The sequence below is a fragment of the Mesoplodon bidens genome, assembly GCF_964165515.1.
Source record: "Mesoplodon bidens genome assembly, chromosome: 2".
In the NCBI taxonomy this organism is placed as follows: Eukaryota; Metazoa; Chordata; class Mammalia; order Artiodactyla; family Ziphiidae; genus Mesoplodon; species Mesoplodon bidens.
Genome location: NC_138177.1, coordinates 76778188 through 76797244, shown reverse-complemented (window position 1 = coordinate 76797244; position 19057 = coordinate 76778188). Strand labels below are relative to the sequence as shown.

At 48.9% G+C, this 19057-nt stretch overlaps 4 protein-coding genes across 4 annotated transcripts; 2 read left to right on the top strand and 2 right to left on the bottom strand.

The window, feature by feature from the left end:
* Positions 1-1597: 1597 nt before the first annotated feature.
* TNFAIP8L2 (TNF alpha induced protein 8 like 2) lies at positions 1598-2619 on the top strand (the record flags this gene model as incomplete). The annotated part of the gene is made up of 1 exon (XM_081224415.1): positions 1598-2619. The coding sequence occupies one exon, from the start codon at positions 1598-1600 to the stop codon at positions 2150-2152; it is 555 nt and encodes a 184-aa protein (XP_081080541.1). The 3' UTR covers positions 2153-2619.
* A 59-nt stretch (positions 2620-2678) lies between these two features.
* On the bottom strand, positions 2679-10551 carry LYSMD1 (LysM domain containing 1). The gene is made up of 3 exons (XM_081225738.1): positions 9674-10551; positions 4704-5062; positions 2679-3899 (listed from the first exon to the last, which is right to left on the bottom strand). Exons 1-3 carry the CDS (start codon positions 9851-9853, stop codon positions 3761-3763), a joined length of 678 nt encoding a protein of 225 aa, XP_081081864.1. The 5' UTR covers positions 9854-10551; the 3' UTR covers positions 2679-3760.
* Positions 10552-10636: 85 nt separating this feature from the next.
* Positions 10637-13327, top strand: SCNM1 (sodium channel modifier 1). The gene is made up of 7 exons (XM_081225539.1): positions 10637-10802; positions 11048-11118; positions 11676-11764; positions 11865-11962; positions 12082-12170; positions 12597-12791; positions 13172-13327. Exons 1-7 carry the CDS (start codon positions 10752-10754, stop codon positions 13269-13271), a joined length of 693 nt encoding a protein of 230 aa, XP_081081665.1. The 5' UTR covers positions 10637-10751; the 3' UTR covers positions 13272-13327.
* Positions 13328-13410: 83 nt separating this feature from the next.
* TMOD4 (tropomodulin 4) lies at positions 13411-18972 on the bottom strand. The gene is made up of 8 exons (XM_081225536.1): positions 16826-18972; positions 16396-16512; positions 15828-15917; positions 15515-15645; positions 15312-15419; positions 14774-14917; positions 14365-14509; positions 13411-13960 (listed from the first exon to the last, which is right to left on the bottom strand). The coding sequence occupies exons 1-8, from the start codon at positions 17310-17312 to the stop codon at positions 13938-13940; spliced, it is 1245 nt and encodes a 414-aa protein (XP_081081662.1). The 5' UTR covers positions 17313-18972; the 3' UTR covers positions 13411-13937.
* Between the last annotated feature and the right edge of the window lie 85 nt (positions 18973-19057).

Here is a 19057-nt window from a genome sequence, read left to right as displayed (position 1 = left end):
TCCTAGCTCTGTCAGCCTGACCTTTCCGTATTGTGAGATTCTCATTTGATAGAATTCTTGAGCCCCCAGTGGGGAGGTCCAGCTCAGTTCTTCCTGGGGCCAGGCAGCCTCAGAAAGACATGGTTTGGTTTGGGTGGGGGCAGGGCTGAGGGATGGCGGTGGATAAGGGTATGTGACAGGCTACTGAGAGGTGCAAGATCATCTTAGGAGACGTGGAGGTAGATGTAGGGGCCAGCAGGAGAGCATGGCCAGAGGGCCACAGGGCAGGACTCAGACAAGAGAAAACAGGAGACTGAAACACAGAGAGGGGGAGAGGACAGTGGACAAAACGTGAGATGGCAACGGGGGCAGCGGAGAGCTGGGTAGCAGGAAGGCCAAGGAGGAAGGAAGGCTCACATGGAGCAATCTCCTCTTCCGGATGTAGAGCGTGGTCCAGAAAGCCCCAGGCAAAGCCGGGAGCAGGGCAAGGCTCCAGATTCCCACTGGACCAACTCAGCTGGGGGAGAACCACCCCTCCTTCCAGTTACCCACCTCCCCTTCTTCTTCAGACTCCTATTTCGTTTGGGGGAGAGGGCAAGGCTGCTCCTCACTGCGGTCAGAGCCACATCCTGCAGAGCAGGGGAGGGGGAAGTAAGAAGCAAAACAAGCAGAACCACCACAGGCGAAGACCATGGGGAGAACGCCCTGGATACTTGCAGCTGATGTGCCACCAGGAGGTCCTCAGCACAGTCCCAGCAGAGGACCTGAGGCCTCTAGGACTGTCTTGAGGTGCTTGTTTCTCATGATTCCTCAGTGTGCTTCAGCCTCATTGAGAGCATTCCAAGGGAAGGAGGCTTCTTTGGATTATATGGTTCAAAGCCCGCTTTTATCATTTGCTAGTGACTTTAGCCAAGTTGCTTAATTTTTCTTAGTTTCATTTTTCTCGTTGCAAATTGGGGATACCTACCTTACAAAGGGTTGGGAAAACTGAGATAAAGCACTTGGCACATAATAGGTTTTCAATAAATGTTCATTATTATTTTTGTCAGGACTCCCAGGACCCATATATTTCTCACGTCTTTAAAGGCAGTACAGCACACTAGCTGACATGGGCTTTTGGAGTCAGAAAGACAGTAGTGTTTGGCCTTGGGTAAATTATTTAACGTAAGCTTCAGTTTGCTCAGCTGTAAAACAAGGATAGTAATACCTACGCCTCATAGATGTACGGTACCCAGTCAGTGTCCAGAAATGGCAGCTGTGAGAACTATCTGCCAGGTGAGCTTTATCTTCTCCACTGTAATAGCAACAGCCTACTTCCCCTGAGGTCTTAACTTGTGGTGCGCTAGCGTCCGGTGTGCCCTCATTCCTCCAGCCAAAGCTATTACTGCTCCTCTGGTTTTAGAGATCATGATTTCCTACAGTACAGAAGGAGAAAAAATGGAAACAAAGCACAGAGGGCTGAGGGGGCCCAGGGGGAGAAAGATGACAAACAAAGATGAAGATGAGATAGAAACCAAAGAGACAGAAAGGGGAAAAACCATTTCTCTCTGAGGAAGCCTGTGGCCTTTCTCCGAGTGACTGACCACATACCCCCGCATCTAACCCTCCCCTAGGAATCATGGAGTCCTTCAGTTCAAAGAGTCTGGCGCTGCAAGCAGAGAAGAAGCTACTGAGTAAGATGGCAGGTCGGTCTGTGGCTCATCTCTTCGTCGATGAGACGAGCAGCGAGGTGCTAGATGAGCTCTACCGTGTGTCCAAAGAATACACACACAGCAGGCCCCAGGCCCAGCGGGTTATCAAGGACCTGATCAAGGTGGCTGTCAAGGTGGCCGTGCTGCACCGCAGTGGCTGCTTCAGCCCCAGCGAGATGGCCTTGGCTACCCGCTTTCGCCAGAAGCTGCGGCAGGGTGCCATGACCGCACTCAGCTTCGGCGAGGTGGACTTCACCTTTGAGGCTGCTGTGCTGGCCAGCCTGCTGACCGAGTGCCGGGATGTGCTGCTGGAGCTGGTGGAGCGCCACCTCACACCCAAGTCACATGGCCGCATCCGCCATGTGTTCGATCACTTCTCTGACCCAGGCCTGCTCACGGCCCTCTATGGGCCTGACTACACTGAGCACCTTGGCAAGATCTGTGACGGGCTCAGGAAGCTGCTGGATGAGGGGAAGCTCTGAGAGCCCTGACCCCAGCACGTTCCTTCTTGGCAAAATGGCTGACTGAGAAAAAAACAGATCATGGGCTTTCTAACCCTGCTCATCTGCACTAATGCTTTTCAACCCTCAGGTTTCAGTCTTTCCCAAGAGTGCCTGTGACTCTGAGACCACCCCATGCCCAACTGCTGGTGGAGAAGAAGCAATGCTGAGGGTTGAGGCCTCTCTCCTACTCCAGCCCCAAGACAGGAAACAAAGCTGCCTGAAAAAGATGAAGCGAAACTTGGATCTCTATTTTCCCCACAAGGGACCTTTCAAACAGGGAAGCCCCCTCCCCTCAGAACCAGGGGAAGAGGGTGTAGCCCATCTCACTCCTCTGGGGACACTAAAGACAGGGGGCGCAGGGAGCCTTTAGAGACATCCTAGACCTTCAGCTCTAGGCGGAGTCTGGACAGATACCAGAGACTCTGCTCTAGAGGGCAGGAAGAAGGGGCTAGGGCAGGGGAGAGTCTCACAGAGGAAATAAAACTATTAAAACGTGCACAGGGCTCAATGTTTAATCTCTCCAGCTTCTTGTATCTTATGATCATCACAGAGGAAAGAGGTATATAAACACCACTCGTCTCACCTCTCACCATTTCCATACAGGAGACTGAGGCATATTTCCAGCATCACCGGGGTTCCCTTGCCTACTTCTTCTGTTTAAGAAACTCAAAAAAAACTGTACCGCAGATCAGTGCTACAAATTGCAAATAAATATGCAGTGAGGAGCAAGACATAGATCAAAAGGCTCTGGTCGGGAGAGGATATAAGAAAAAGACTCCCACAACTGTCCTCCTCTTCAAACTCCACGGCAATTCTTCTTCCATCCCTTAGCCTCACACAGGCTGAACAGAGGAGCAGATTAGAAGGGTGAACTGGTGGCATGGAGAGTTCAGGACCCTACATCGCTGTTGTTTTCTCAGAACAAGAGTTGTGAAAAAGTTATAGTGACCTGGTCAGTCAAGACTGAGCCCAAATTCTTTCATTTGAGATTGGGGGCGAGGCACAGTCTGCCATTCCCTGCAGCGGGGCTAGATCACTGATTGCCCATTCTCAATAACATGGCTGGCTAAGAAGGTGGGTAAGGTGGGCCAGGGGTCACTGGCTCACTTACTGTTCCTGGGTTCCCCTCATCCCAGGGCTATAGAAATCCCATTTTTCAGCTAATAGTGGGAAAGAATAAGATATAGCAAATAAATAATACTTCAATATAGCACCAAATAAATTAGGTAACATAGTTGGAGATGGGGAGGAAGTTCGGGGCTGTGAGAGTCCCTGCCTCCCTGCTCTAAGGCCAAGGAATGGTGAAAGGGATGGGAAAGGCAGCAGGGATGTTAAAAGAGCCTTTTGAATCTAAAGGACAACTCTAGATTCAGCCCCAGAACTGAGAAGGGGTCTATTTCCCATCCCCTACCCTTGCCTATAGAACTGCTCCAGACCAAGGAACTCCTGACGGACAAGGAGGCTCCGAAGATGGCAGGAGTAAGGGAGGTGGGCTGGGAGGCCATGTTCCTGAGCCTCACCTCAGGCTCCTCTCTCCCTCAAGTTGCTCCTTCAACATCCGGCTTCTCTCAATCAGTTCTGGAGACATCAGAGTTTGAAGATTTCATCCTCCTGGTCCCGAAGTGTCCGGGTCCGAGAGGTCTGGGTCAGCGGCACAGGACCAAGGACTGCTCGTTGCTGCATCTGAGGAGAGCTCAGGTGAAGACCTGAATCCTCCCCAGGTATCCTGCAGGTGAGGAAAGGGGGAAAGAGCAACAGGTCAAGGGAAGAGGCTGAGACTAGGCTGAGTGAGGAAGCACGTGGGAAGCTGTCCTTCTCTAATATACATGAGCTGGTTGCCTTAAGATGGAGTCTCAGTACCCTCTGGATAAATCCTAATCCTAATGCTCCTTCATGGACCATCAGAGCAGTAAGAACAGTCAACTATTTCACTCCACTGAGAACATAGAACCATTACCCAGTGCCTCTACCCATTCCAGCAGCCATAGGCTCTGCTCATTGTCTTGCAGCTACCTGAGGGAAAGGTTTCACCTTGCTTCTGCTGACACTGGAATTACTTACTTTGTGTCTGGTCAGGTATGGCTGGGGGAACAGAGAGTCTATGGAGGGACTTAAAAGGACCCATTCAAACTTCCCTGGTGGCACAGTGGTTAGGAGTCCGCCTGCCAAGGCAGGGGGCACGGGTTCGAGCCCTGATCAGGGAGGATCCCACATGCCACGGAGCAACTAAACCCGTGTGCCAAACTACTGAGCCTGTGCTCTAGAGCCCACGAGCCACAACTACTGAGCCCATGTGCCGCAACTACTGAGGCCCGCGCGCCTAGAGCCTTTGCTCCGCAACGGGAGAGGCCGCCGCAGTGAGAGGCCTGCGCACTATAGCGAAGAGTGGCCCCTGCTCGCCGCAACTGGAGAGGGCCCGCGTGCAGCAGTAAAGACCCATCGCAGCCAAAAATAAATAAATTAAATTAAAATAAATAAATTAAAAAAAAAAAAGAAATAGAAAAAAAAAAAGGACCCATTCAAGACTCACCCACTTTCTCCCTTTTTCAGCTTCTGGGCAGCAGCCTTCTTTGACAAGCTGATCTGTGAATCGAGCTTCTTAAGGAAATCAGAGGCAGAGAGGTCGTGAATGGGGGGCTCCTGGCCAGGTGTGGGAAGGACTTCACCATTGGCACGTCCCGAACCTGTCTCTTGTTTCTTCCTCTCAGCTGAGTGTGGCCCATCTTTATCCTTACTTGGCTGTACCTCTTCCTCTCCATCCTTCTCTTCCTCAGAATCCAAACCATTGAACAGGTCTCTGGGCTCTGTCAGGATGGGGATGTAGAGGGTTTTCTTCAGGAAGATCGAGTCATTAGTATAAAGGCGGTTTGCACGCTTAATCTGTTCCATCTTTAAAAAAAAGTCACCACAGTTAATGACAGTAATAACAATCCATCTTATATTTGTACAGCACCTCATGCTTTTTAAAGTGATTGTACAAACTCTTATCTGACCCAATAACAACCAAAACTACAGTGGGCTGATATTATCCCTATTTTATTGATCAGTAGCTTTCATACTTTTTGGTCCTAGGGCCCCTTTACATTTTAAAAAATTATTGAGGAAAAAAGTTTTTACTTATGTTGATCACATCTATCAATATTTAAGGTATTATAAAGTTAAAACTGAAAAAATTTAAAAACACTTCCTTATATATTAACATAAATACTTTGATGAAAAATAACTATATTTTCCAAAACAAAAACAACAAACATGTAGCAAGAACAGAGGCACTGTTTTACATTTTTGTAAATCACTTTAATGTCCGACTTAATGGAAGACAACAGGATTCTCATATCTGCCTCTACATGCATCTGCTGCAATATCACATGTCATGTAGCCTCTGGAAAACAGTACACTCATGAGAATAAAAAAGACAAATAAAGTCTTGTTATTATTACCATGAAAATTGTTTTGACCTTGTGGATCCCTACAGGGTCTTAGGGACCCCTAGGGGGTCCCTTTAACTACTGTTAAAGATGAAGGAACTGAGGTTCAGAGAGGTTAAGTTACTTGCCTAGCAAGTTACCGACAGAGATAGAACTAGAATTCTGGGCCTTTTTACTCCTTCCAGGAATGCTTTTCTTATTAAATTAATAATTTCACTGATCAAATATTTATTTAGTACCTATTTATTCATCACTGAACATAGTGACTGACATCACCATCTCTATCTACCTGCCTCCCAAGGTAGAAATATCAATGTCATCCTTAACTCATACTTTTCTTTCATGATCCATACCTAACAGGTCAACAAAAATGCTGTAAAAATCTCTCACATCTGGTCTCATCTTCACATTAACTGCCATTGACTTAGAACAGACTCTTAATATTTCTCATCTGGGTACTGTAACAGTTTTTTGTTTTGTTTTTTATAAATTTATTTATTTTTGGCTGTGTTCGGTCTTCATTGCTGTGCGCAGGCTTTCTCTAGTTGTGGTGAGCAGGAGCTACTCTTCACTGCAGTGCGTGAACTCTTCTCACTGTGGTGGCTTCTCTTGTTGTGGAGCATGGGCTCTAGGCACGTGGGCTTCAGTAGTTGCAGCACGCAGGCTCAGTAGTTGTAACTCGTGGGCTCTAGAGCAGTGCAGGCTCAGTAGTTGTGGTGCACAGGCTTAGCTGCTCTGTGGCACGTGGGATCTTCCCAGACCAGGGCTCGAACCCGTGTCCCCTGCATTGGCAGGTGGATTCTTAACCACTGCGCCACCAGGAAAGCCCCAACCCACTACCTTGCTTATAAACCTTCTATGGCTCCCCATTGGCTCAGAGATAAAATCCAAATTAGCAGGACTTCTCTGGCAGTCCAGTGGTTAGGACTCAGCACTTTCACTCACAGGGCCCGCATTCGATCCCTGGTTGGGGAACTAAGATCTCACAAGCCATGTGGTGCGGCCAAAAAAAAAAAAAAATCCAAATTAGCATTCAAGGGCATTCTCAATCTAGCTCTCATAGGAAGTCCACGCACACCTCCCGTCTTCTGCCACTTATACATTTTGCCATCCTGAACTTTTTATTTTTCTTCCAAAATTTCATGATCCTTCACCCTTTTGTGTCTTTATCTGCCTGGAATGTTTCTCCACTACTCCCTTCTCTGCCTGGAAAACTTCTCATCAACTATCATTCCCTTTGTGTTATCTTCTTCAGGGCTCCCAATGCATACTGTAAATATTGCTGTTAATAATACCTACCCTATTATATTGTTATTCATCTATTTGCATATTTGTCTTGCCCAAACTGTGAGTCTTTTAAGGGCAGGGTTGGTGACTTGCCGTCTCTGTATGCCTAAGGCACTCCTCAGCATTGCACAAACTTGGCACACAGCAGAGGCTCATTAATGCTTTATGAGTAAATAAACTAGATAATAAAATATAGGAACCACAGACACAGTATGTCAGTATTTTATCATCCGAGGCCAGGCAGCCAGTTTTACTAAAAATTCATCCCATAATGGCACCAGTTTGGGAAATCATAATTCTTATATCTGTCAAATATCAAAGCTGTTTCCATTCTAGGGCAAGACTACTATAATAAAGTTGACTTATAAAATCTTATGCTATAATGAGTTTAAAAATAAAATCGGATTGATCTGAACAATAAAAAAAAGTTAAAAATGGCTTGCAGTTTTGTACTTTTTCTTCGCCAAGTGCTTTGATGCTATTCATTTTATTTTGCCTAGATAATATCCTAGGTCTCTTTTGTCTAGATAATATCCTAGGTCCTTTTCTGTTGCTTTTATTATTTCCTAGCAGTACCATATAAGGGGACATTGTTCCACTTCCATCGAGCCAAGAGCTAGAAAGGTCATTAGAATCTAGTTAGTTTAATAGAGCAATTCAAAGTGAGGATTTTAGAATGAGGTCACCTGGTCTGAATCTTAGCTCTACTAATGAGACTAGTTGTATATAGTCTATGGCAAATTATCTCTCTAAGCTTCCGTCTCCTTATCTTTAAAATTTTATTTTTATTGAAGTATAATTGACTTACAATATTTTATTAGTTTCAGATGTACAACACAGTGATATTCCTTACCTTTAAATGGAAATAGTTACATCTACCTCACAAAGATTTACAGAGAAATATGAGATAATATATAGCGCTTGGCACATACTAAGTGTTCCTTAAATGACAGGTAGGTAATAACTTAGGTAATTGATTTATCTAAGTTTTTACTTTAATACATCTTCCTCATTTTACAAATGATAAGAAACTGAGGCCCCAAACAGGGGAAGTGATTGACTATTCAGTCACTCAGCTAGTAAGCAGCAGAATGAGGCCAGAACCTAAAACTCTTCTTCACTAGACTACAGAGGTTTTCTGTACTCAGAAAGGTACAGGGTTGTAAGAAAACCTCAAAAAGAAAATTGTTGGGCTTCCCTGGTGGCGCAGTGGTTGGGAGTCCGCCTGCCGATGCAGGGGACACGGGTTCGTGCCCCGGTCCGGGAAGATCCCACATGCCGCGGAGCGGCTGGGCCCGTGAGCCATGGCCGCTGAGCCTGCGCGTCCGGAGCCTGTGCTCCGCAACGGGAGGGGCCACAGCAGTGAGAGGCCCGTGTACCGCAAAAAAAAAAAAAAAAGAAAATTGTTGATTCACTAGCAGCACAGTTTCCTTCATTGCTGGCCTCTGAGCCTCTGCTGGGATGAAAGCACTGCTCAGTACTTTCACATCGACTTCCTTCGCGTAGGCCATCCCTCTACCTGAAATGTTCACTTTACTATACTCCCAAATCTCCGTGTGTGGAAACCTTAGCCATGGTTTCATTCATTCAAAAAACATCTATTAAGCTTTTCTGTGCTGGGGACCATGCCAGGTTCTAGAGATATAAAATTGAAAGGAAATTGTTCTGTCCCTTAAAGAGAGTACAGGCTACCAGAAAGACAAAGATGTAAAAGGTATAAACCACTGGATTACATAGGTTTATAGAGAGGAGCATAGAGGAAAGAATGTCCAAGTCTTTCAAGGCCCATTGCGATGGCTCCCTTAAAATCTGCACTGATGTCCCCTTCCAAATAAAAATCAGTCTTCTTTCCTGACTTCCCCCTCTTTGTCAACACCTCCACGAACTCACCACATTCTGTCCCCTACAATCAATCATTATTTGTGTCCCTGTCCATATCTCACTAGACTGTAAATGACATGAGGGCAGCAACTATACACTTTATTTATGTTTCTGTCTCCCAAGGTGGTTACCACAGTGCTTTAAACATACCAAGCATTAAAATGTTGGCTAAATTCAACAGGATATGGAAAAAAAAAAAAAACCTTTATCAACTTTAAAACAATGTATTTTTACATCTACCAAATACACCCTATGCAGGAGCTGAAATGCTTGGCATAGAGAGTACCTGTTTTGTACCAAGGAGGCCACCTTCCAGAAAAGAAGAGGGTAGAGCATTGAGGAGAAAAAAGAACAAGAGACAGGCATGTAGGGAACTTAGGACTAAAAACTAGCTCTCCATTGTTTGCTGTAAATGTTTAATCACTCTCAATTAATGTTGCTATGTGGTTAACAGTACAAGCTTTGGAGTAAGACAGACCTGTTTGAATTTTCACTTCAACACTTTAGTTATTTGACCTTGGTCAAACTGGTTAACCAATCTAAGTCTCGGTTTCTTCATCTGTAAAAAGGGGAAAATAATTGTGTGCTTGATAGGGATGTGAGGATCAAATGGGCTAATAGATGTAAAGTCTTTAGTATAGTGACTGGCGTAATAAATAAGAGTTGCTCCCCTCCATTGGGATAGTGGGACAGGATTTGTCCCAACCAGACAGTGCAACACTGAGATGGGAACACAAACCAAAAGACAAACGTGGACCAGACTTACACCACAATTTATCACAATTAGTTAATTTAAACACAATTAAGAAAATTTCAGGGGAAGTTGCCTAGAGGGCCACTACCTACTCATGAGAAATAAGTCTCTTCTAAGTGGGTGTCTGCGTCCCAATCCTGTTAGACTCACCGTCACCCCGTATTTGAGTGCTAGTCCAGCCAGGGTGTCTCCGGGCGCCAACTGATGCTCCAGGCGTCTTTCCCTCACCGGGGAGCAGGCAGACTGCACCAGGCTTCCATAAGAACGAGCCCGGCTCCCTTGAAGCAGTCCTGACCCGCCAAGGGGGGCCTGTCTAGAAGGAGAAGCCATCTCCTCACCCTGCGGACAACTGGGGTTGCCAACTGCGGGAGGCCTGTCTAAGTGACCAGTAGTGACGGGCCCGGGGTCTCAGACTTAGAGGATTCCTTTCCCCTTCAGTCTTCTGTCCTAAGTCTCCTCGCCTCCCCCGGCACTACGCGACCTCTCAGCCCTCGCTTCTCCTCCCTCCAAGCCCCTTTCCCACCAATCTGTACTCCGACAATTCAGTCTCTACCTGAGTCTCTCCTTAGCACCCCTCCGACTTTCGATTCCCCACAACAACTCGCGACATTGACCTCTGACCTTTGAATTCTAGACAGCCTCCTCAACACTCAGCTCAGTTTGCCCCTAGGTCCGGCAGCCCGACCTCCCGGCCTCACAACACCCCGACTCCGCCCCGTCCCGAGGTGGGCCTGCTAGGGTCAGGAACAAATCAGGCCCACCGCAGGTGGGCTGTGGCCGCAGGAGAAGAGCGTGACGAAAGCGAGAGCCTACAGCACACTTTCCCCTCAGCGATCCTCAAAGGTACCCTCCGCATCAAATTAGTCACACCCTCAAATTCGGGCTCCACATCTAGGTTCTTGTCCCACCAAACCCTTGAATCTGTCAAGATGCAGGGGCCTGTATCCAGCCCGGCGGCAAGTTCTTTGAAAAAAAAGACTTCATTTCCCTAAAGGCTCCGCGCCGGCGGGGTCGCAGGGCACCATAGGAAATGCAGTCCCCATCTGCAGGCAAGGGGCGGGCTTCCGGGATCGCGCAGTGCACGCGTGGAAGAGCGTCCCCGGAAGTAAGGGGGCCAACCGGAAAGAGACAGGAAGGAAGGTCGCAGTCCCACTCTCGCTACGGTGGCCTGAAAGTAGTGACGAAGGCGGAGCCGTAGAATTGATCATTTCTGGGGCTCACAGTCGTGATGTCTTTCAAGAGGGAAGGGGATGATTGGAGTCAACTCAATGTGCTCAAAGTAAGCGCGAGAGAAGAGCGTCTGGAGCAGCTTCACCTGCCCTCTGAAGGATGTGAAGGAGCTGTTTTGTTGCTGTGACAACAGCTGGTGGGGGGTGGTGCGGAGGGAGCCAGACGACTAGAGCTGCTGTTGACCCCCTTTTCGCCCCAGATCTCTGCTCTCCCCATGGTCTTTATTCCCTTTGAGTCCTCGTCCCTATCATTTCACTTTTATCCCGTCCGGACTTCTTCCCCTATCTCCTGCAGAAACGAAGAGTTGGGGATCTGCTGGCCAGTTATATCCCAGAGGATGAGGCGCTGATGCTACGGGATGGACGGTGAGGTCGAGGAGTGGATCAAGCCTAAGGGTTCTGCGGTTAGAGGCTCAATAAACTTTTTTTTGGCTGCGCTGGGTCTTTGTTGCTGCCCACGGGCATTCTCTAGTTGCGGCGAGCGGGGCTTACTCTTCGTTGCGGTGCTCGGTCTTCTCACTGTGGTGGCTTCTCTTGTTGCGGAGCACAGGCTCTAAGTGCGCGGGCTTCAGTAGTTGTGGCTCGCGGGCTCTAGAGCGCAGGCTCAGTGGTTGTGGCGCACGGGCTTAGTTGCTCTGCGGCATGTGGGATCTTCCTGGACCAGGGCTCGAGCCCGTGTCCCCTGCATTGGCAGGCGGACTCTCAACCACTGTGCCACTAGGGATGCCTAATAAACTTTTGTTATTAAGGAGGAGAGCGGGAGTATCTAAGATTCTTTAGCTAGGAGTGAGCGACAGGGATGTGGTTGGTGGACATTGGGAGACTTGGGAGCTGGGCTTTGGAAAGGAGTGCTAGGACGGGGTGGGACCCATGGCCGAGACTCCACTACTCTGGGGCCAATTATCTTCTTTCCTCCTCCCCAGCTTTGCTTGTGCCATATGTCCCCATCGACCTGTACTGGACACTCTGGCCATGCTGACTGCCCACCGTGCAGGCAAGAAGCATCTATCCAGTAAGTTTGGGAGAAGACAGAGGATGGCGAATAAACCCTTAAAATCTCTTCAGACCACCCTTGGTGCTCTGCTTTTTATTCTCTTCCCCTTCCTCCTCAGGCCTGCAGCTTTTCTATGGCAAGAAGCGGCCAGGAAAGGGCATGGAGCAGAATCCAAGAGAGCAGAATGAACTGAGGAGGGAAGAGACCAAAGTGGAGGTAATCAGAGCAGGGAGGTTGTGTTCCAGGCAGGACTGTGCTGCACACCTTAGGCTTGAAGGGCTTTGGCTTCTTTCTAGCTCTGAAGGCTCTGATTCTGTCTCCCATCTCCATGCCAGGCTCCTCTGTTAACCCAGACTCGACTTATCACCCAGAGTGCTCTGCACAGAGCTCCTCACTATAACAGTTGCTGCCGCCGGAAGTACAGGTCTGTGGGGTGGGAAAGCCAGAGATAGGGAGGGACAGGAGATAGATGGCTCTAAAGTGATTGTTCTCCTAATTGTAATCTGAGGAATACTAGTGTTCTGGAGGTGTTAACTTGTATTTCAGGAAAAAGAATCTTGTAATTAAGAAAAAAGTTTGGGCAGTGGTGCTTTGTAATCCTATTTGAAGAATAGTAATATTAGTATATTTTAAGGGCTCTACGAAGTCTTAAGATTAAAAAAAAAAACCTTAAAAAAGTTAACTTAACCTTCCCTAAATTCACTGGATTCCACAATCGTTTTTATGCAGAACGCTTATTAATATCTTGAGGAACACAGTTTAGGAAGCACTGCTTTAAGGGCTTGGGAGTCACAGGACATTTGGCCCTTTCCTTTACTGCTTTTACAGACTTTGATTCTTCTCTACCCAGACCAGAAGCCCTTCGTCCCTCTGTCTCTTGTTCCCCTTTGCCACCCCCAGAGGTTGAACCCCAAAGTGGGAAGATCAGTAGAGAACCTGAGCCTGAGACTGGCTCACAGACCAAGGAGTCGGCAACTGTCTCATCCCCTGCACCTATGAGCCCCACAAGAAGACGGGCCCTGGATCATTACCTCACCCTTCGAAGGTGAGTATGCAGAATCACTTTCCTCAGATTTCCCCTTTTCTCTCTGACCCTCCTTTTTTCAAAGCTTCTCAAGTGTTTTTACTTATCCCCACTAATTTCTTTCTTTCTTTTTTTTTTTTTTTTGCGGTACACGGGCCTCTCACTGTTGTGGCCTCTCCCGTTGCGGAGCACAGGCTCCGGACATGCAGGCTCAGCGGCCATGGCTCACGGGCCCATCCGCTCCACAGCACGTGGGATCTTCCTGGACCGGGGCACGAACCCGTGTCCCCTGCATCGGCAGGCGGACTCTCAACCACTGCGCCACCAGGGAAGCCCACCCACTAATTTCTTAATAATTAACTTCCTTTCCTGACCAATTCTCTTTTTTCTGATGTTTCCAGCTCTGGATGGATCCCAGATGGACGAGGTCGATGGATAAAAGATGAAAATGTTGAGTTTGACTCTGATGAAGAGGAACCCCCTGATCTCCCCTTGGACTGACACCCTCTTGCCCCGTTCAGTTCACAAATAAACTACAGCGGGTGCTGGGAGCCTAACTTTCCTTGAGTCTGGCTCCTTGTTTCAGGATTTCAGATCTGTTCCTTCTCAGCCCAGCCAGTTCTTCTCTGCAATGTACACAGCTCCCCATACTTCTAACCCCTCCCCCACCTTCTAGCAAAGTCATGCCAAGCGTCAGCTGCTTGCAGCCCAGTGCCCTATTAATAAGTCTGTCAGAAGGAGGTTTTTGCCCTTCATGTTTTCTGCCTTCTTCTCCACCTCCACTCAAAGTCCTTTCCTCCTTCAAATAACATGGGGGTTGTGGGTAGGCGTTCGCGGGGAGGGGCCGGACATGTCAAGAAACAGGGCCAGGGCTGGCCACCCCGTGAAAGTAGAAGAGACTAAAGGCATTGGCAGGGTTATGGGGAACACCAAGGGAGGGAGCTCCCCCACCTCCTGCTGGTAACCTGAACCTCCCTGCCTGCTGATCCCCAGAGTATAAATAATCCCCTGATGAATTGGCAGTAACCCTTGAGGGTTAGCGCCAAGATTTCCACCCCAAAGCCCAAGGAAGGAGGCAGGCAGAGTGGACAGAAGGGCTTTTATTTACAAGATGAGGATTTAAGCTTTCAGGGCTCCGAGCTCTAGTTGGTAAAGGGAAGGGTAGTGTTATCTCTTCTTTTGCTGGCGACCTGTAAAGGAGGAAGAGTAAACACAAGTCATTATCCCATCTCTTGCTTCCTGCAAAGGTGCTCTTCTTCTTTCTAGTTCCTTGGCCAGACTCATAAAGAGGTAATGTCTGAGGCCACCAAACATACCCTTCCCCCCTCACATTAACAAAATAAGAAAACGCAGCAAATAAAAATACCATTCCCCCAAACAGGTATGTGTAGCTTCCCTCCGCCTCTCTCCTGGTATATTTGGGCAGAGGAGCTTTTCTGTCTACTTTCGGATCACCTACGGGGTTTGAGCTGCTCATGTGAGTCACTTTGGCAGCACCCCAGGCTGTTAGTCACTAAGTCAGCTTTCAGGAGCATCCACCAGCTTCTGCAGCTACGTGCCCTCTCCCCCACACACCACGTCTGCAGCTACTCACGCAGTTCATTGTTCCGGGTCATGGCCTGCGCTGCCCGAGTTCGTGGCCCCTGCTGTGTAAAGTGGTAGCCAAAGCGGACAATGGAGGGGCACTGTTCAAGCATGGTGGCCATCTCCATCTCCACTGCGTCACCAGGCCACTGGCGCTGGGGGAAGGAGAGATGGAAGCTGTCACCCACCCTGTCTGGGTTGTTCACAGTCCTAGACCACCGACCCCTTGGTAGGTCAAAGAGGCTTCTTTCTTCAGAGTGGGTGATAGGAGGCGCTGCCTTGGCTCCCCTCATAGGGACAAAGAAGAGGAGAGTTCAAACAAGATCAGGTGAGATCCTGCCCCAGTGGCTGCCTCAGGGAGGAGGCTCAGTGAGTATTAGCTGACTGCAAAGATCAGGAGAAGGGAAGGGAATACTGACCTGGTTGTCTACGCGGAGCTCAGTGAGTGTGGCATTCTCCCGAACTGCCTTCAGCACAGCCATGAGCCCTGCGCTGCTAATGAAGTTGGATTCAATGTTCAGGCTCTGGAGGCTACGATTCTCACGCAACATGTCAGCCACCGCCTGGGTAGTAGGAACTTGGGTTAGGGTTAGGGGACAGTTTCACAGATGACAGGAGAGAAAGAACAGGAGCAAGAGGGAAACACAGCTCTTGGAGAAGAGTCCTTGAGCTGTGGGTGGGGCTTGAGGGAGGCAGGTGTGGGAGTAGGTAGCAAGGAAAGCAGGGAGATTAAGTGCGCAGTGGAGTTGGCGTGGGTAGGAGGGTTGTGGCTCTTCGGGAAGATGAGCTGAGGATTTCAGAGCGGTGAGTCATAGGACTGAGGGTAGGAGTCTCCAGCAGGGCTCCCCTAAGAGAGCATGATGGGAATAGCACCCCCAGCACAACCCTTTATGTCAGCCCTGCCAGCGGGGCATGTCAGGGTGCAGGGAGAGGGCTAGGGATGTCAGCTAGCCTTACACTGGCAACGGGGTCACCACTCCTTGTGGCCACCAGACTGAAGCTCCGGACATGGGTATTTGTCTTCATTGCTTCACATAGCTCAGTTAGCATGGGTATCGGGATGTCCTATCAAAGAGGAATAGGAGATGGTGGGCTAGGGGACTCACATATGTCAGCAGAGTTATCCCAGTGTTATTGCTTAGAGGATGGGGGTCAGATACCTGGATATTATTGAGATTCACCTCCTCCAGCTCCTTGTCATTGCTTCGAACACTCTTCAGTATCTCCTCGATGTTTGTGGGATTTGGGGGCTCATCCGGCACTGGCTTATACTTGTCAGGCTGCACCACACCTGGTGGGTGAGGGCAGGAAGGAAACTCCAACATGTCCCCCACAATCTCCTCCCCATTGGTTCTCATGACTTATGCATCATGTCCTCTCCCTGATTCACCTGTTTCACCCTTTGCTACCTTTGCTCAGACTCCGGGACTGCCTGCCAAGAGCCCTGGGCGCCATGCTCCCAAACACACTCACTGCTAATGCCTTCAGTGTTGCAGATTTCTCCGCTGCAGATAGCATCATAGTATTGCTTGTTGCTCATCAGTGTGTACATGCCCAGAATGGCTGGAGAGCGTAAGCAGAGGGGAGACAGGGAATGAGAGAAATGGACTTGTTCCAGGTCCCCCACCGACCTCATTCTGAATCTGTTGCATTTTTGAGGCCTGACCTCTTCAACTCTCCCTTGGTCCCAGGGGTCCCTTCCATTAAACTGCGTAAGGCAGTGGTTTTTAAAACATTGAGACAGGGCTAAGGGAAGAACCCTAAGGAGACACTACAGGGTGAGGGGGTCTGTCAGACCCTCCTGTTTTCAGCCAGAATAGTTTTGCTTTATAATCCCTGTAAAATTGCCCTAGAGTTGTTAACTTATTAAATTTAAAGATGAGTGAATACATACATAAACAAGAAAAATTTAAAACCACTGCCTGAGGCTTTCTCAAAAGGTCCACATCCTGGCTCAGGGCCTTCCCCACTAGCCCCATGCCATGGTTAGGAGCCCTTGCCCTAGATCTTCCCAACTCCTCAACTTCCCACAGCTGCCCACCTGCTATATCACACATCTCAGCATCTGTGGCATGGGCCAGTGCCTCCTCCAGCTCAGGCTCCAGAGTGACCTGCTCTTGCACTGGAATTTCTCTCTTGGGCTGAATATAGGGTTTCCCTGATGGAGAGATGAGGATGGTTCAGGTACAGGTCATTTCTCCTAAGATCCTGGCCTCCAGATTCCTTTCCTTCTCCAGGAGGTGGAATGCTGGGTCACTAGGAGCCACTGTAAAGCCTGAGTCCTCTACAAGCTCAGGACTCCTGGGTCCCCTTGATCTCTTCTAAGAGCTGAAGAGTGCAAGCTGGCATGCAGGTGTAGGCAGCTGAGTCCCTGGGCAGCTAGGAGCTGTAAGGTGAGAGGGAAGCTGGAGGGGACATTTGAGAGACAACCATTTGGGTTCTGGAAGGCATGGATGTTAGGATCTCCATACCCTTCTTCTCGCCTGTGTAGGGAACCAAGTCATCACGCTCTTTGACCTCTAGTGCCTGCTGTTCCAGGTACTGCAAAAGGGCCTCTCGGTCCAGCGGCCCCGTTGGGCTCTTCTTTGTCTGGTCACGTTGTCTTAGTCCAGCTGGCAGGAGCATGTTCTTAGGGATGAGTTTTGGGGAGCAAGTCAGACCTTCCCTCTGACCTGGGGCACCTCCAAGGCTCCCTAAAACATCTCCAGACACCATTCCCCTGACCATCTTGGGACTCCAGGCCCTGTAGATAGCCCTGGTCTTAGTCACCCAGGGCCCCACACCCTTCCCAAATGCCTGGGGACTGCCCCTGGTACCCTGTGCTAGAGCCCCTACCTCGGGGTCCATCTCCTGTAGCTCGCAGTCCAGCTGCTCTAGCTCCTCAGGGCTCAAGGTCCTTAGGATCTCATCTTCATCTATGTCTCTGTATTTCTCCAGTTCCTTCTGATACGATGACATGATGGCCCCACCCCCTCCCCACAGTGTGGCACTCACGGAGCCTGGGGTACATGGGGAAAGTGGTTGGACAATGGAAAGATGTACATGGACACAGTAGGGAGACAAAGAGACAGGTCAGTGGGGCAGAACAATAAACCGCTTGCCTTGGAGGACAGACCTAGTTGGGCATGGGAAGATGGGGGAAGGCTAGGTTGTTTAGCTGGGACCAGAGCCTCCTTCTGGCTCCCACAGCTCCCACCCACGCCGGATGGGGATCCCAGGCATCCAGGCTGAATTTGCCTTCCCCAGTGTATAAGAAATGCTGGCAGTACCTCTCCCCTATTACCTCGACTGTCCGTGCCTCTTGCCCTAGCACAGCTGCCGGGAGCCCTGCAAGCACAGCTGGCCCCAAGCCCAGTTCCTATTGAAAGGAAGGGGGGGCAGGCAGAGAGCTTCAGGGAAATTCCTCCTCTCTTCCCCATAATCCAGTTTTTCCTAAACTGGCTTAAGAAAGCAAGGAGGATTGCCGGGTGGGTGGGGGGGCAGGGGAGACAGTGCTCTGACTCTACCCTCATTTCCTCTTTTATTGTGTCGGATCAAGATTTCACTATGTTTGCTAAAATTCTAAATCCTAAGGCAAAGCAAGGGCTCAGAGGAGCTGGGGGACTTCCAGGTTGGGGGAAGGGTGGTACAGCCTTAGAAGCAGGTACTGAGTTCCCATAATTTGTCCCTGGCTTTGGACAGGAAGGTGACACCAGTCTAATGGGTGGGAAATGCCTTATAAATGGGATAAAGTTTCTCTAAAAACAGTGAGAGGATTAAACTTGCATGATCTTTTACAATGTGAAAAATAAACACAAGCCACACACACACACCATACTGAATATGAAAGATTCAGAAAATGTGAGATACATTGACAATGTAAACTACAGTTAAGGGAGAACATAAGACAGTGGCAGAGACATGCTGAGTGACAGAGGCACACACTCCATTTCATTCCCAATAGGAGCCACTCTTCTCCTCCCATCTCCCACCAGGCTCTGATCCATAAGGCCCCTGCCTTCCCCACCTACCAGTCCTGGTGGCCACCTCCGTTCTCACCTCCCCTTCTGTCGGTTGGTCTGTCTGTTCTGCTGGAGCACTGTCCTGGCAGCAGGAGGAGCCCAGTGACGGGGGAGAGGGTGGGGGAACAGTGAGCTCAGCATTTTATTATTTTAGCTCTGGCCAGGTGGGGGGTAGTGGGAGATCACATATACACAGCCCCCATACCCTGCCCAGCCCTGAGAGCCTCTAGTGGCCACTAAGAGCCACGGCACCTCCTCCCCTTCATACAAGCCCGAGTCCTAGAAATGAGTTCTATGAGAATCACACAGTTCCTACTTATTTGGTGCCTGCTATATTCAAAGCAGTGACTATACAGAGATATAAAGGTGAGTATAAGGATTTTGTTTTGGTGTCTAATTTTAAGGTGTTTATAAACTGTTGGAGGAATGAATATTTTACAATTCAAAAAGGGCAACTCTGGGAATTCCCTGGCAGTCTAATGGTTAGGAGTCGGCGCTTTCACTGCTGAAGGCTCAGGGTCAATCCCTGGTCAGGGAACTAAGATCCCGCAAGCCATGCAGCACAGCCAAAAAATAAAAATAACCCTTAAAAAAATAAATAAGTAAAAAGGGCAACTCATAATAAATGCTATTAAACAAATATAAAGGCCCATATATACTCAGACATTCACAAATACTTTTTGCTCCTAACCTAGATTAGAC